The following is a 12,698-nucleotide window of genomic DNA, read 5'->3' as shown; positions in this document are numbered from 1 at the left end:
ACGGAGCGAAAAAATGTCATTACAACTACACAGCTGGTATGCACGTGGAATTCCAGCTACTGAACTTACAAACAAGGTTTTAATGATTGAAAGTTTCTGCTTCCAATTGTGCAATCACCATAATTATTAACAAGTAGTTAGGCAAAAAAAATAATCTCTGTTGCATCTCTGGGCTTCTTTTTAAATATAGGGCTCCCTTTTTAGGTGCCTTAGAGCAATTACAGAGGGCTTACACCACAAATGAACCACACACAGGAAAGAAAGCCATGGGTACAAAGATATGTACTTATCATATAAGCTATGCGTTTTGAGCTCTCTGTATTCCACTAGAAAATAATCTATTTACCAACACCTGTAAATTATAAAAAAACAGCTTAGGACAAAGTAATGCCATGGCAGCTTCCCAAGATATCTTGGATAACTTAGTTAGATTTTACCCCAGCAGAAAAATGAAAAGATCAACACATATATGGTTGTATCCAGAGTCAGTTAGTTGCACTCAGAATCCTCAGAAAAACAAATGTGAAAATGGGTCATGGCCTACTTATTGATGTCAACAGGAACTACACTCACCTAATTTATAGACCACTCCTTGTCTATGTTGGGGAGGGGAGGAAGGGGGGAATCCATGGTGGAGGAACTGCAACTTCCTAGGCCCTGTCAGTTTCATGCTGGTCAGGGTATGAAGTGGCAAAGGTGCTTTTTCCTTCTTCACACTTTTTTTTACTGCTGATTTCCCCCCTCTTTCCCTTCCAATTATTCCAATAATAAAGCATATACCAGGAACAAAGAAGGATATGTCTCAAGAATGAAGGGACATCCCTTGATCCACCCCTCGGATAGCAATCCCTCACCACTGTTAGAGTAGCAACAGCGAAGCAACTATAGCACTGGAACTTTACACTGCTGGTCAAAGTATTACCTCCACAGCAGTCCTCCATCTCCGCCCACAGAGGGGGAGATCTTATGACCCCCTATAACTCTGAGCTTCTGTACGTTAGGCAAAAATTGTGCACCGATATCGGTCTTTCTTCTTCCAGAGTCTTCACAGATTTATGATTGGCTCTTTTAGATTGCAACCACGTGATCTGGAATTGAAAACTTCTCGGCAATGCTCTGTATGTTCAATGAAACACCGCCATCTAGTGGCTGCTGATATGTCGTGTTAATTTTTAATTCAGCTTATCTTTGAACTTTTTGAAAGCGGGATAAACGGGGAAATCCTTAATGTGGAACATAGGATTTCACTGTATGCTTTTGATCACCCAAGGATCATTCCCTCGTGTGCCTGATTGCTTGTTCATGCTATAAACTTGACTAAAGGCAAGGAAAGGGAAAGCTGGCTAAACTTGCCCAGCAGTGACTGGGGAGACAGCTAGCAGTTGTCCTCTGTCAGGAAAAATCTTGCAGATTTTGGAATTCTCCTAGATCAGAATAGAAGGTTGAAGAGATGGCTGGGATCAGCAATAGATAACGGAGAAGTGTTCTAGATGGCCCATCAATTCAAAGCTTGTTATAAAGAACACTCACCACATAATCCAAGACACGATGACCATGGTTGCCTCATTGAAGGAATTAAAGAAACGAATGAGTTCTTCACCTTCAGGGCCAAGCTTTTTCAAGGCTACTCCCAAAACCAGAGCAAAGAGAACTAAGCCCAGAATATTCATTCCTTCAGTCTCAGTGCCAACTGGGAACTGTAAAACAACACATACAGACTTGTAACACATACATAAGTCATAATACCAAGTACTGAGCTCCAATTGTACGAAGCTTCAAGTTGGTTTTGCTTTCCTTTCTCTTATGATATTAACTATGGCAAGGCTACAGGATGGATAAAAACAACATGCAAAATATTGTAAAAACACCAGGATAGAACTCAAAAGAGCTTGTCTCTGAACACAAATATAAACGCTTCAAGAGAAAAGATGGTTTTCAGAAGACTCCAGAATAAAGATGGTCAGTACTTCTGTGATGCTCTTCATTAAGTACACTTGGAACATTTCAGTTGGTCTCTGTTCTTTGGAAGAGGGGAAGGTTCACATTAATTGACTTGTTTGTGCAAAATGGCCATTGATATCATCAAGTTTATCTTGAAATTCCTTTCCTCAGACTACTTAAATTACGAATTACCTCTATGTAAGTTTTTTGGGGTGAGAGAGGACTACAGCATACAACTTATGCATTTCGACTGAAAGGTTGTATGGGAGATTGGGAGTATTAGCTCTGCTCTCACATACATTCAACATAATATCTGAACAAAGCCTAAGAGCTGTATCCAATGTTAGTCCTAGTTAGAGTAGACCCATTGAAATGAATGAGACTTAAACTAGACTAACAGTGGATTCAACCATACATCTCTATAATTTGTACACATATAAACTCAGTGCAGATGTTGGGATGAATACATGGGTGGGGGCAGCAGGCAAAATCCCCCCCCACACCCATGTTGCTCAATGTACAAATGTTGTCTGAACAAAACATACAAAGTCAGAGGAGGTGATTAGCAATAGGGATAAAAAACCAGACATGCTTTTTAATAGTGGTATAATTGTGTTGTTGTTTTAGAGAGGGAGGAATAAAACGTGCTATTAAATAGAGATGATTCAGCCTTTCATAAGATTATTGGGTGAGGGAGAAAAATGATGACCAAAAATAAGCAAATGGCCAAGATACAATATTTCTGCATGAAACATTAATACTCTTTTCACATACAAGGTTTTAATGAACCTTTGAGCATCTCTTGCAGTGTTTCTGCCCCATGTGAATGATATTCATGTATGAAAGTACAATAAAAAAATAGAGGCATGTTGTAGAACTTCACATTAAAGAACAATGTAAGCTAAAGCTGATCATAGAATCATAGAGTAGCAGAGATGGAAGGGGCCTACAAGGCCATCGAGTCCAACCCCCTGCTCAATGCAGGAATCCACCCTAAAGCATCCCTGACAGATGGCTGTCCAGCTGCATCTTGAAGGCCTCTAGTGTGGGAGAGCCCACAACCTCCCTAGGTAACTGGTTCCATTGTCATACTGCTCTAACAGTCAGGAAGTTTTTCCTGATATCCAGCCAGAATCTGGCTTCCTGTAACTTGAGCCCGTTATTCCGTGCCTTGCACTCTGGGAGGATCGAGAAGAGATCCTGGCCCTTCTCTGTGTGACAACCTTTTAAGTATTTAAAGAGTGCTCTCATGTCTCCCCTCAATCTTCTCTTCTCCAGGCTAAACATGCCCAGTTCTTTCAGTCTCTCTTCATACGGCTTTGTTTCCAGACCCCTGATCATCCTGGTTACCCTCCTCTGAACACGCTCCAGCTTGTCTGCGTCCTTCTTGAATTGTGGAGCCCAGAACTGGACACAATACTCTAGATGAGGTCTAACCAGGGCCGAATAGAGAGGAACCAGTACCTCACGCGATTTGGAAGCTATACTTCCAAATGTGACTTAAGCATCATATGGAAATTGCCCCAAGAATGCACTTCCTACTATACTGATAACTATACTATATGGATCCCCCCCCATTACCAACTATTACAGGCTACTGCTAGCTGCTCGTACAGGAATCTCATGCACACTTAGGCAGAAGTAAGCCCCACTGAACACACTATGGCGCCGTTCAGACAACATGCTAAACCATGCTGCTTAACCCCAAAGTGGTTAAAGGAATGCATTAACCTTAACGCATCCCGTTAACCATTTTGTGGTTAAGCAGCGTGGTTTAGCGTGTTGTCTGAATGGGGCCTAAGCGTTCTTTTTAAGTCATAGAAATAATGAAGCCTCATGGTATTGAAAGAGAAGAAACGCCAAACAGAGCAATTCCTCATTGACATTTTCTATAAAGCATACAACAGCACATTCTTCTTGTTTCAGATGTAATTAAACAAACTGGTGCAAGTAAAACGATCAAAAGAAGTTTGAGCTTCTCATATAATAGGCTTGTGAATAAATGACAAGGCCACCCTGAAGAGCTTTACTTGTCTCCAAGCATTTGTCTCTTTGGTATATTAGCAAAAGAGCAGGAGTCTACAAAATTGGTTGGCCTTGGTACCAGCCATTACTTGTGGTCACCTCCAGCGCCCCTCCCTCGACGAGTCCATGTAGAGGACTTGTGGAGGGGAGGAGGGGGCCTTTCACTTTGTCCCAGCAAGAGAGATCCTTGCCCCATCTGACACCCCAGCCCAGCCCAACAGAAAGTGACAGGGCTGGTGAATGCCCCGCCCAGAATCCTCTGGGATTCAAGGCGAAAAGCTGATGCATTCATTCATCTTGTGCCATGCTGTGAAGGCAGTCTTTGGAGAGGCTCTTACTGGCCTTAGCTAGACCTAAAGTTTATCCCGGGATTGTCCCAGGGTCATCCCTGTTCATGTAAATGACACACAGGGGATCCCGGGAGCAGGCAGGGACGACCCCTGGACGATCCTGGGATAAACCTTAAGTCTAGCTAAGGCCACTGCCTCTGAGTGTTTCTCGCCAAGCATAATGTGAAAGGCAGACCTTGGGAGACTTGGGGGAGTGGTCCGTCTCTCCTACCTTGCAGGAAGTGAGAAATCCTTCCATCCTCCAAGTTTTCTGTAATTCTTGGAGAATTTGGAGGAAGGGTCCCTCACCTCATCCTCGACCACAAAAGGAGAAATTTGTGGCCGACAATAGCAATGTAGCCACTGCATTTATGTGACTCTGCACGGTAGGCTGACGGTGCTTCCAGGCAGAGGGCTCCTAGTGCTAAAAAATTAGCTGGCATTGTGACGTTATTCTGCCATTATTATTATTATTATTATTATTATTATTATTATTATTATTATTGGATTTTCTAAGGCAAGAGACAGAAGAAACTGTGGGAAAACTTGAGAGGGTTACAAGTGGAAAATGCTGCCATCTGGGCTCCCCCATGAAATGCCGTGAAAGAGGCAGAGCAATGGCATGATAAAAGCCTCACTTGGAAGCACCCTGGCATTTTGTAGTGTTTGAGAAAACCACAAGCATTTTAAACAGGCCATTCCCAACCACCCCGAAGCACCACATGGCAGTGCTCTTTTTAACATCTTTGTTTATTAGGACTGTGCACAGGAGCCCCCAACCCACTTCGGAACTTCAGGTTCGGGGCCGATCCACTTTGGATCAATTTGGATCTGATGCAGCCCTCTTCAGACTCTGGATCTGAAGCAAGATTCAGAAATCCAAAATATTCAGATTTGACATTTTCCCATTGACTTGCACTGGAAACGGCAATAACATCTTTTAGTTTTTATGAAAAATACATGAAATGTGGAGATATGGTAGCCCCTATGGAGCTGAATGAACCACAGGTAAAATGGGCTTTTATCAAGAAAATCTGTGGGCCTTGCTAGACCTACCAGAAAATCTGTCTGGGAGGTGGGGCGACGGCATGCTACAGCTAGCGCGCGCCGTCGGCCTTTTCCACACGTCAACACGCGATGGGGCAAGGGAAAGCCCCGTCGCGTGCTCCGCTGTTTCCCCCCTTAAAGGGCCATGTGCGCAGGAGCACACCACCGGAAAGGTAAGTACTTTTTTAAAAAAATTAAGGGTTTTTTAAATGATTTCCCGATTCCCCCCCCCACGATGTGTGATGCCCCCCCTGCTCACTCGCTCACCCATCCTTCCCCCGTTCGCCATGCCCTGTGCCCCGTCCTTCTTTCCCCCCGTCCCCGATGCCCACTCGCTCGCCCGTCCTTCTTTTCCCCCCGTCCCCGATGTTCACTTGCTCACCCGTCCTTCTTTCCCCCCGTCCCCGATGCCCAATCGCTCGCCTGTCCTTCTTCCCCCGCCCCCCATCCGCCATGCCCGTCCTTCTTTTCCCCCCTCTCCTGCCAGGTCCGGCCTTTCCCCCGGCCCCTATCTCCCCACCCTGTGATTCCCCCCCCCGGCCCGATGGGCACAGTGCTCCGATGAGCGCTGTGCCCAGTCCGTGGCTTCTCCCGGCTACTCGTGAGTAAGTGAGCAGCCGGGAAAAGCCACGGACCCTACTAGACCTTCCACAGCCCCGGCCTGAGGCCGGAGCTGCGGAAAAGCCGGGCCATAAGCGAATCCGCTTATCCTGGGTTAAGGGAGGTCTTAGCCCGGCCTGACCGCAGAATCCCCTGTGCGTCATCTGGATGCACAGGAGGAAGACCAGGCCTCACACCACGCTAAGACCTCATCTAGCAGCGGCCTACAAACGCAAAGAGCCATAATTTTTAAGTGCTTCCACATAAGTGCATAGAATTTGGGAACATAGGCAGCCCTTATAGAGGTGACTGAACCTGCCAAATTTCAGATATTTAGGCCCAGTGGCTTTTGTATTAGACATGCATTAAGTTTCCTTTTCTCAAAAAACTAAAACAAAAGATAAAAAAAAGTTAAGCCACACAGGGGATTAGAGATCGTAATCAGAAGGTGTTTAACGTGACAATTAGGAGGTCACTATTCCTAATCGCTAGTGTAGGGTTTTTTGAAGTGCAAAATAACCCCTCTCTCTTAGTACTTTCTTTTTTTCTGTCCTGAATCTGCCACTATTATTCAGCTTCACTGGATGTCCTCAGGCTCTTATTAAGGGAAGAAAAAGTTAAACCTCTCTATTACCTGGCCCTTTTTCTAAATTAAATGGCCCGAACATTGAAGCCTTTCCTTATAGAGGAGTTATTCCAGACTCCTGATCATTTTGGGAGCTCCTTTCCTCATTTGTAAAAGGGTAAGGTGAAGCAAACATTAGAAAAATGCATATAGCCTAGCCTGATCATATTCTTTTTCTGCTTATTTGATGTACACAAGGGAAAACAAGTGTATTTTGTTTAGTGCATTGGCCCACAGTATATATTGGACTGTTTGCTCGTGCACAATAATGTGTATGCTGCACTCACACAGCACACACTAGGAATTCTGGATCTGAAGTTCAGTCCTATATTGGCACCTAGAGGTGTCACTTGGCAAGGCTCTGTTCCCCCCTCCCAACTCCTCCAATCCCCCTTCCTGCCCTTCAGCAAATTGTTACACTTCCCAGACAGGCACTCTAGGCTTCAGAATTGTCCAAAGTTCTCTGAAGTGATCCAAAGCACTTCAGATCCATCTGATCCACGTTGGATTCTGACTGAAGTGATCCGAATCGCCCTGCTTCGGTTCAGAATTCGGATCCGGAACCAATGAGATGCACAGCCCTACTGTTTAGTTATCTCACTCCAAGACAGGGAAAGATTAAACACCCTAACTAAAAGAGAATGATTAAAGTCTAAGAATACATTGGTGACCATCAAATGGAAACATGAAATGTTCTATAGTAATGTTTGCGATCATGACGAGATTTGCCATCTCAAATATATTCTTTTCTGTGCTCTCAGAGATGCCAAGGCAGAGCTGACTGTTCACCTTTTAGAGATGCTCAGATTCTCCAAAATTTCAAACTAGTTGAAAGAATAGAACAAAACAAAACAAAACCCTTTTAAGTACTAGAAAGGGAAACTGTTCAAAAGCAGCAACAGTCAGCCAGATTTCAAGGACTGTCTAAGAAATATCATGCTGTGTTTCTAGGGTACACAGAGATCCATTATATCCAAGCACTAAGAGGAGTAAAAATGAGAGAAGGAATCCACGTGTTAAGTGTCCAAAAGGCACATTAACATCTTTTGAGAGAAAACAAAAAAAGGGAAGTGGTTTCAAAGTCTATATGTGTGTGTGCTCCAAAGATAAACTCAACTCTGTACATAATGTTTTTGCTCTTTGCAACTCAGAGTTTTTACAAAAGGCCCAAAGCTGAAATGTTGAACAGTCCGCTTGGTATTCACTCCATTCCTGCTTTTAAGTGGCATTTCTTTCTCTTCCTCCCTCCATTGTGGGTTCACTGTGGGTTAAACAATCCACAGTAAGTTGTTAGTTTAAGTGTGGGTTGTTTAAGCATATAATGAACCCACAGAGTCCAGGTTTGGACATCACAGAGCAACCTTTGATTGGAGGTTGCATATTCAAAATGGTGGCTGCACACATCATGGCACATTGTAGGTTAATGAACCCACGATTTGCAGGCATTCTGTGCAAATGCAGCTATTGTATGGGTCACAGCGCATTCTTCTGCTTCAGTTCTCACTTGTTACGAAATACTTTGACAGGTTCCCTCAGTCACAAAAGTAGTATGCCGTATGGCACAAAGGAGTGTTTTTCAAACCAAAAGTGGCTTAGGGCAGGGGTGGGCAGAAAGTAGATCTCTGGTGATTTGCAGTATATCAGCAACAATTTCTGACTCCCAATTACTTAACAATAGCAGCAGCAAAATGACTCCCCTACCCCATCCCTGCCATAAATTATATGGCTGTAATGAAGAAAGTTTAGGGGAACCAGGAATAGATCTGCATCCAATTCTGGTAAACAGGACAAATTCCTGAGCTCAGAATTTTTTAATTCTATGTCTTTTGCACTAGGTTCCAGATGGCAGATAACAAAGTTCTAGTAAAAAAAAAAAAAAAAACCAAGATCCCACCCCACAAGACTCAACCTTGTCCACCCTGTCCTAGGGCACATGGCATTCGGTCCTACCTTCTGACTCTAACATATAGGATATTAATTTACTCCATACTGATTGATCTCTCTTTCCAAGAAAAAGGAGCAGCATTCATGGGCATTTTAAAATGGTCGTCTTAATTTTCAAAAGTATCCCAATAACAGTGGAGCAGGTTTAATCCTTTTAAACATTTACACTCCGTGGTTAATATGAACATTAGAAATGATTTTTCCATGCTCATACATCTTTCTGAGGTTGAAGGCTGTGTGTTAATACTAAGAATGTGTCTCTCTTAAGAACCAACTAACCAACAAATCAAACAAATGTTAATTACTAGAACTGCACCCAAATTCATTTGTTTGTATCCAAGGCTGCACACAAATTCACCACATTATTTCTCTTTGGAGACATAGGCACAGACTATTCCGATCTTTGCTATTGCGCTTGGCACTATTAGAGCCATTAATTCAAGCTGCCAATAGAGAAGAGCTTCTAAGATACATTCGCTTGGACCCTAAATTAAGTGAAAGGAAGTAAGAAAACATTTCGCTTTTCTCCTCCCTCCACCCCTCTGGAGCCCTCTGTGCCCCTGCCTGCCCCCACCAAAGATTTTGAACAAAGTACAATGGAGTGGGGAGGCTGACATGGAAGAATAAAGATGTGGAAACTTGTGGGGGGGACAGACAGAAAAATGTGGAGGAGGGGAAACAGTTTTTCCATTAAAAAAAAAATCCTCTGAAAAAATTGGAAAACTGGTGTCTCTTACCCGCCCCCGCCAAATGTATCTGGGGCCTTAGCTAGACAGGACGAAATCCCAGGGTGATCCTCAGGATCGTCCCTGTGCATCCACATGACGCACAGCAGATCCCAGATCAGGGAGGGATGGTCCCTCCCCTCCCCCGGGATCTGGCCCTACACTTTAGGCCCGGTTTTTTGTGGTCTTGGACTGAGCCTGAGATTGCGGAATGTGTGTGTGGGCATCGCAGTTTGTCCCGGTTCTTTGCGGTTACTCGCGAGGAGCCAGGACCTGTACACCGGGCACCCCATCAGGGGTGGGTGGGGGGAGTGTGGAAAACAATTATTTTTTAAAAAAAGTACTTACATTTTGTGCACGAGCGCAAATATCGCGAGATCTTCACCCCTCCGTCCCGCTAGACTGCTAGGTCTAGCTAAGACCTAAGTTTTCCCAATTTTCCTGATTTTTTCCTGAGCCTTCACCTCTCTAGAGAAGGGGGATCACCCCAAAATGGAAAGTGCCTTTGCCTGATTTAAGACAATCCCCCCTCCACAGAGAGGATGGAAGGAGACACTTTCCTTTCTTGAACTTACCTTATGATCCAAGCCAATATTCCCTCCAAGGGCCGTAGCAACTTGTCTTAACTATTCTAACCTTCATGAGTAACATAGTTTTGGGTGATCTTCAATGTGATACGTCAATTCACTCATTAGAGCAGAAATGGGACAGAACAGATTTATGGGTGAACACATGCAGAAGTGTCCATTCCTACCTAGTCACAGCAGCTGTTATGTGGGAAGTTCTCTTCCCTAAAACGTCTTAGCTCACACGCTTCTGCTACGGAGCAATAGAAAGTGGTGAAGGATGGACAGACGAATGCCCAAAGGACACAAGACTGCAAGAAGGACTTCAGCCCACTAAAGAGAGGAGGCCCAGGTTCTTGTCTCCTGTGATTTTCTTTTTATCATCAGCACTTCTCAACATTCCCCAAGAGTGCTTTAATAAAAACACTCTTGAAGTGTTTTTTGAAGATGTAACAAAGCTTTAATCCTAAAGCAAACATTTGTATGCAAAGAAATACAACTAGAACAAAACTACTGCTTACCTTTTCAATGGTAGCATTCCCAAGGCTAGCATTTATTACTGCTTTGTAATCAGTGATGTACTGTTAATGAAAAACAGTATTTTGATTAAACATTTCATATACCATTAGATTGATAAATTCTTTATTATACAACTTGTGTAAACTCAGCTGGGGTTTCTTATATGTTGTCTGGCAAAATGTCACACCCATGATTCAGCTATACAAATAACATAAAAGATCAGATTTGTTGCTGTAATACATTTGTAAGAATAAACCATGCTTTCCACAAATTAAAGCCTAGAGGATGCCCCAGTGTTGTTCTCATGCATTTATTTTATCAGTGGTACATTCTGAACATTCCCTGAGTCTGCAGTCCTATGCACACTTACCTGGGAGTAAGTCCCAATGAACAGAGTGGGATTACTACTGAGTAAGCACGTATAGGATTAGGTTGCAAGAATGCTTTATTGATAATCTTATATATATAATTCAGAATTGGGAGTTAGTGATCTTTTTTACTGCCTCCTATTGACAGAGTCTCACGAAACACACTTCATTAGAAAGCTCTTCACATGCAGAATCCACAAATTACAGTTTTTACTGTAATTCAAAGTCGGAAGTTTATTTATGCCCATAAAGCTTTTTTTTAAAAAAAAAGAATTAGGCTATCTTCTATAACAATATGCAGTAAAGTTTTATTTTTAATATCAAAAAATGTCAAGTATAACTAAACTTAATTAAATGCAAATCTGAGCAACATGAAATATGAACGGGTTACACATATTGTAAAGACATAAAGAATGTTTAACTACAGTTTGTAAATAAAGGATAAGTTTAACACAAAACCATTGCTTACCTTTACAATGGTACCATTTTCATTGGTTATATTTCTTACTATTGCTTTATAGTCAGTGGCATACTGTAAATGAAAAAGATTTATTTTGATTAATATCTGATACACCATTAGATAGGTATACAGGTTTGTTGTTATATAGCCTGTAAACATCTGGAGTTTCTAATTTGTAAGCTTAAAAACTACTACACACATTGTTGAGGCTATAAAGAGATCAGATGTTGTTTCTATAATACATTTGTCAGAATAAGCTATACTTTCTACAAGTTAAGGCCCCTTACTCTACACAACACCTAAAGTCCTCCTCTGGGTGCCTACTCTAGAAAATTCGGAGGATGGCAACAAGGGAGAGGGCCTTTTCAGTGGTGGCCCCCCAATTATGGAACGATCTCCCTGACGCCAACGTTGTTATCTTTTCAGCACCAGTTCAAGACTTTTCTCTTCTTCCAGGCATTTATCAGCATATGTTGAGTTTAAAGTTGTTTTTAAACGTATATTATCTTTGTATGTTGACTATTTTTATACTTCTGCGGTTTTTAATTTTGTATATCGATTTTTTAAATGTTTAATGTTTTAATCTTTGCAAACCACCCAGAGAGCTTTGGCTATGGGGCGGTATAGAAATGTAAATAATAATAATAAACAATAATAATAATAATAATGCCATCTTATGGAAAACAGTGAGGCTGCTTGTACATGACTAATTAAGTACTGTCTAAGAGCACATTTATAAAGGGGATTTTGACAGGGAGGAGGAAGAAAAGAGGCACCCAGTCATTCATTTGAGCCCACAGTGCGCAGTCTCTTCCTCAGCAGCACAGTAAGTTGGGAACAAGAGAAGGGATAGTAAAAGGTTACCCTGTCCAAATTGTGCAATGCTGGCACAAGATTCTCCCACAAAGCCCTCCTTAGCACCTTAGGACTGGAGCTGACATGGTCAGTCATAGAGTGCAAGGTATTCCCTTACCCAAAAAGGGAACGTAGCAGCTGCACTTCTGGGGCTCACTTGCCAGCTAGGCTGTAGACTAAATGCAAGATGGCAGCCATAATTTTGCAATCCTAAGCATACTTTGCTAGAAGTAACTCAGGCCATAGCTAGACCTAAGGTTTATCCCTGGATCGTCCAGGGGTCAAACCTGTTCATCTAGGTGACACACAGGGAATCCAGCGCTCAGGCAGGGGCGAACCCTGGATGATCCCAGGATAAACCTTCGGTCTAGCTGTGCCCTCAGTGGAACCTGTTTCCACTCATGGCTGTTTTAGTCCTATTTGAGTAAGTTAACAGGTGCAAAGGATTGCACCTTATAAGGTCGCACATCACCTTACTTTTTTGTTAATGCACCTGAGCTAAACCAAGCAGTACAGCATCCTTTTTTGGGGGGGGGGGGGTGTTTCTAAAATTCATCTGATAAGAAACTGGAATTTCTTCAAACTCTGTGTACACAAGAAGAGTTTGAAGAAACTCCAGATTCTTATCAGATGGTTTTTAGAAAATCCAAAAAAGTGGAGCAAATGCAAATGGGGGCATGACTACACCATGTCT

The 12,698-nt window shown here is 42.7% G+C and overlaps 2 protein-coding genes across 2 annotated transcripts in view; both read right to left on the bottom strand.

The window, feature by feature from the left end:
• ACTR2 (actin related protein 2) overlaps nucleotides 1–12,698 on the bottom strand; it is a 351,444-nt gene that overhangs the window by 175,982 nt on the left and 162,764 nt on the right. The gene's annotated exons all lie outside the window — the stretch shown is intronic.
• Nucleotides 1–12,698, bottom strand: part of SLC1A4 (solute carrier family 1 member 4) — a 38,351-nt gene that overhangs the window by 11,244 nt on the left and 14,409 nt on the right. Inside the window, exons 3-5 of the mRNA XM_063115992.1 lie at nucleotides 11,159–11,221; nucleotides 10,324–10,383; nucleotides 1,531–1,697 (exon numbers count right to left, since the gene is read on the bottom strand). Of these exons, the coding sequence (XP_062972062.1) occupies nucleotides 1,531–1,697; nucleotides 10,324–10,383; nucleotides 11,159–11,221 (290 nt within the window). The remainder of the gene's footprint in view (nucleotides 1–1,530; nucleotides 1,698–10,323; nucleotides 10,384–11,158; nucleotides 11,222–12,698) is intronic.

Source organism: Elgaria multicarinata, chromosome 2 (genome assembly GCF_023053635.1).
Source record: "Elgaria multicarinata webbii isolate HBS135686 ecotype San Diego chromosome 2, rElgMul1.1.pri, whole genome shotgun sequence".
Taxonomy (NCBI): domain Eukaryota; kingdom Metazoa; phylum Chordata; class Lepidosauria; order Squamata; family Anguidae; genus Elgaria; species Elgaria multicarinata.
The sequence above is the reverse complement of the archived record's forward strand: the minus strand, read 5'-3'. Positions and strand labels throughout refer to the sequence as shown.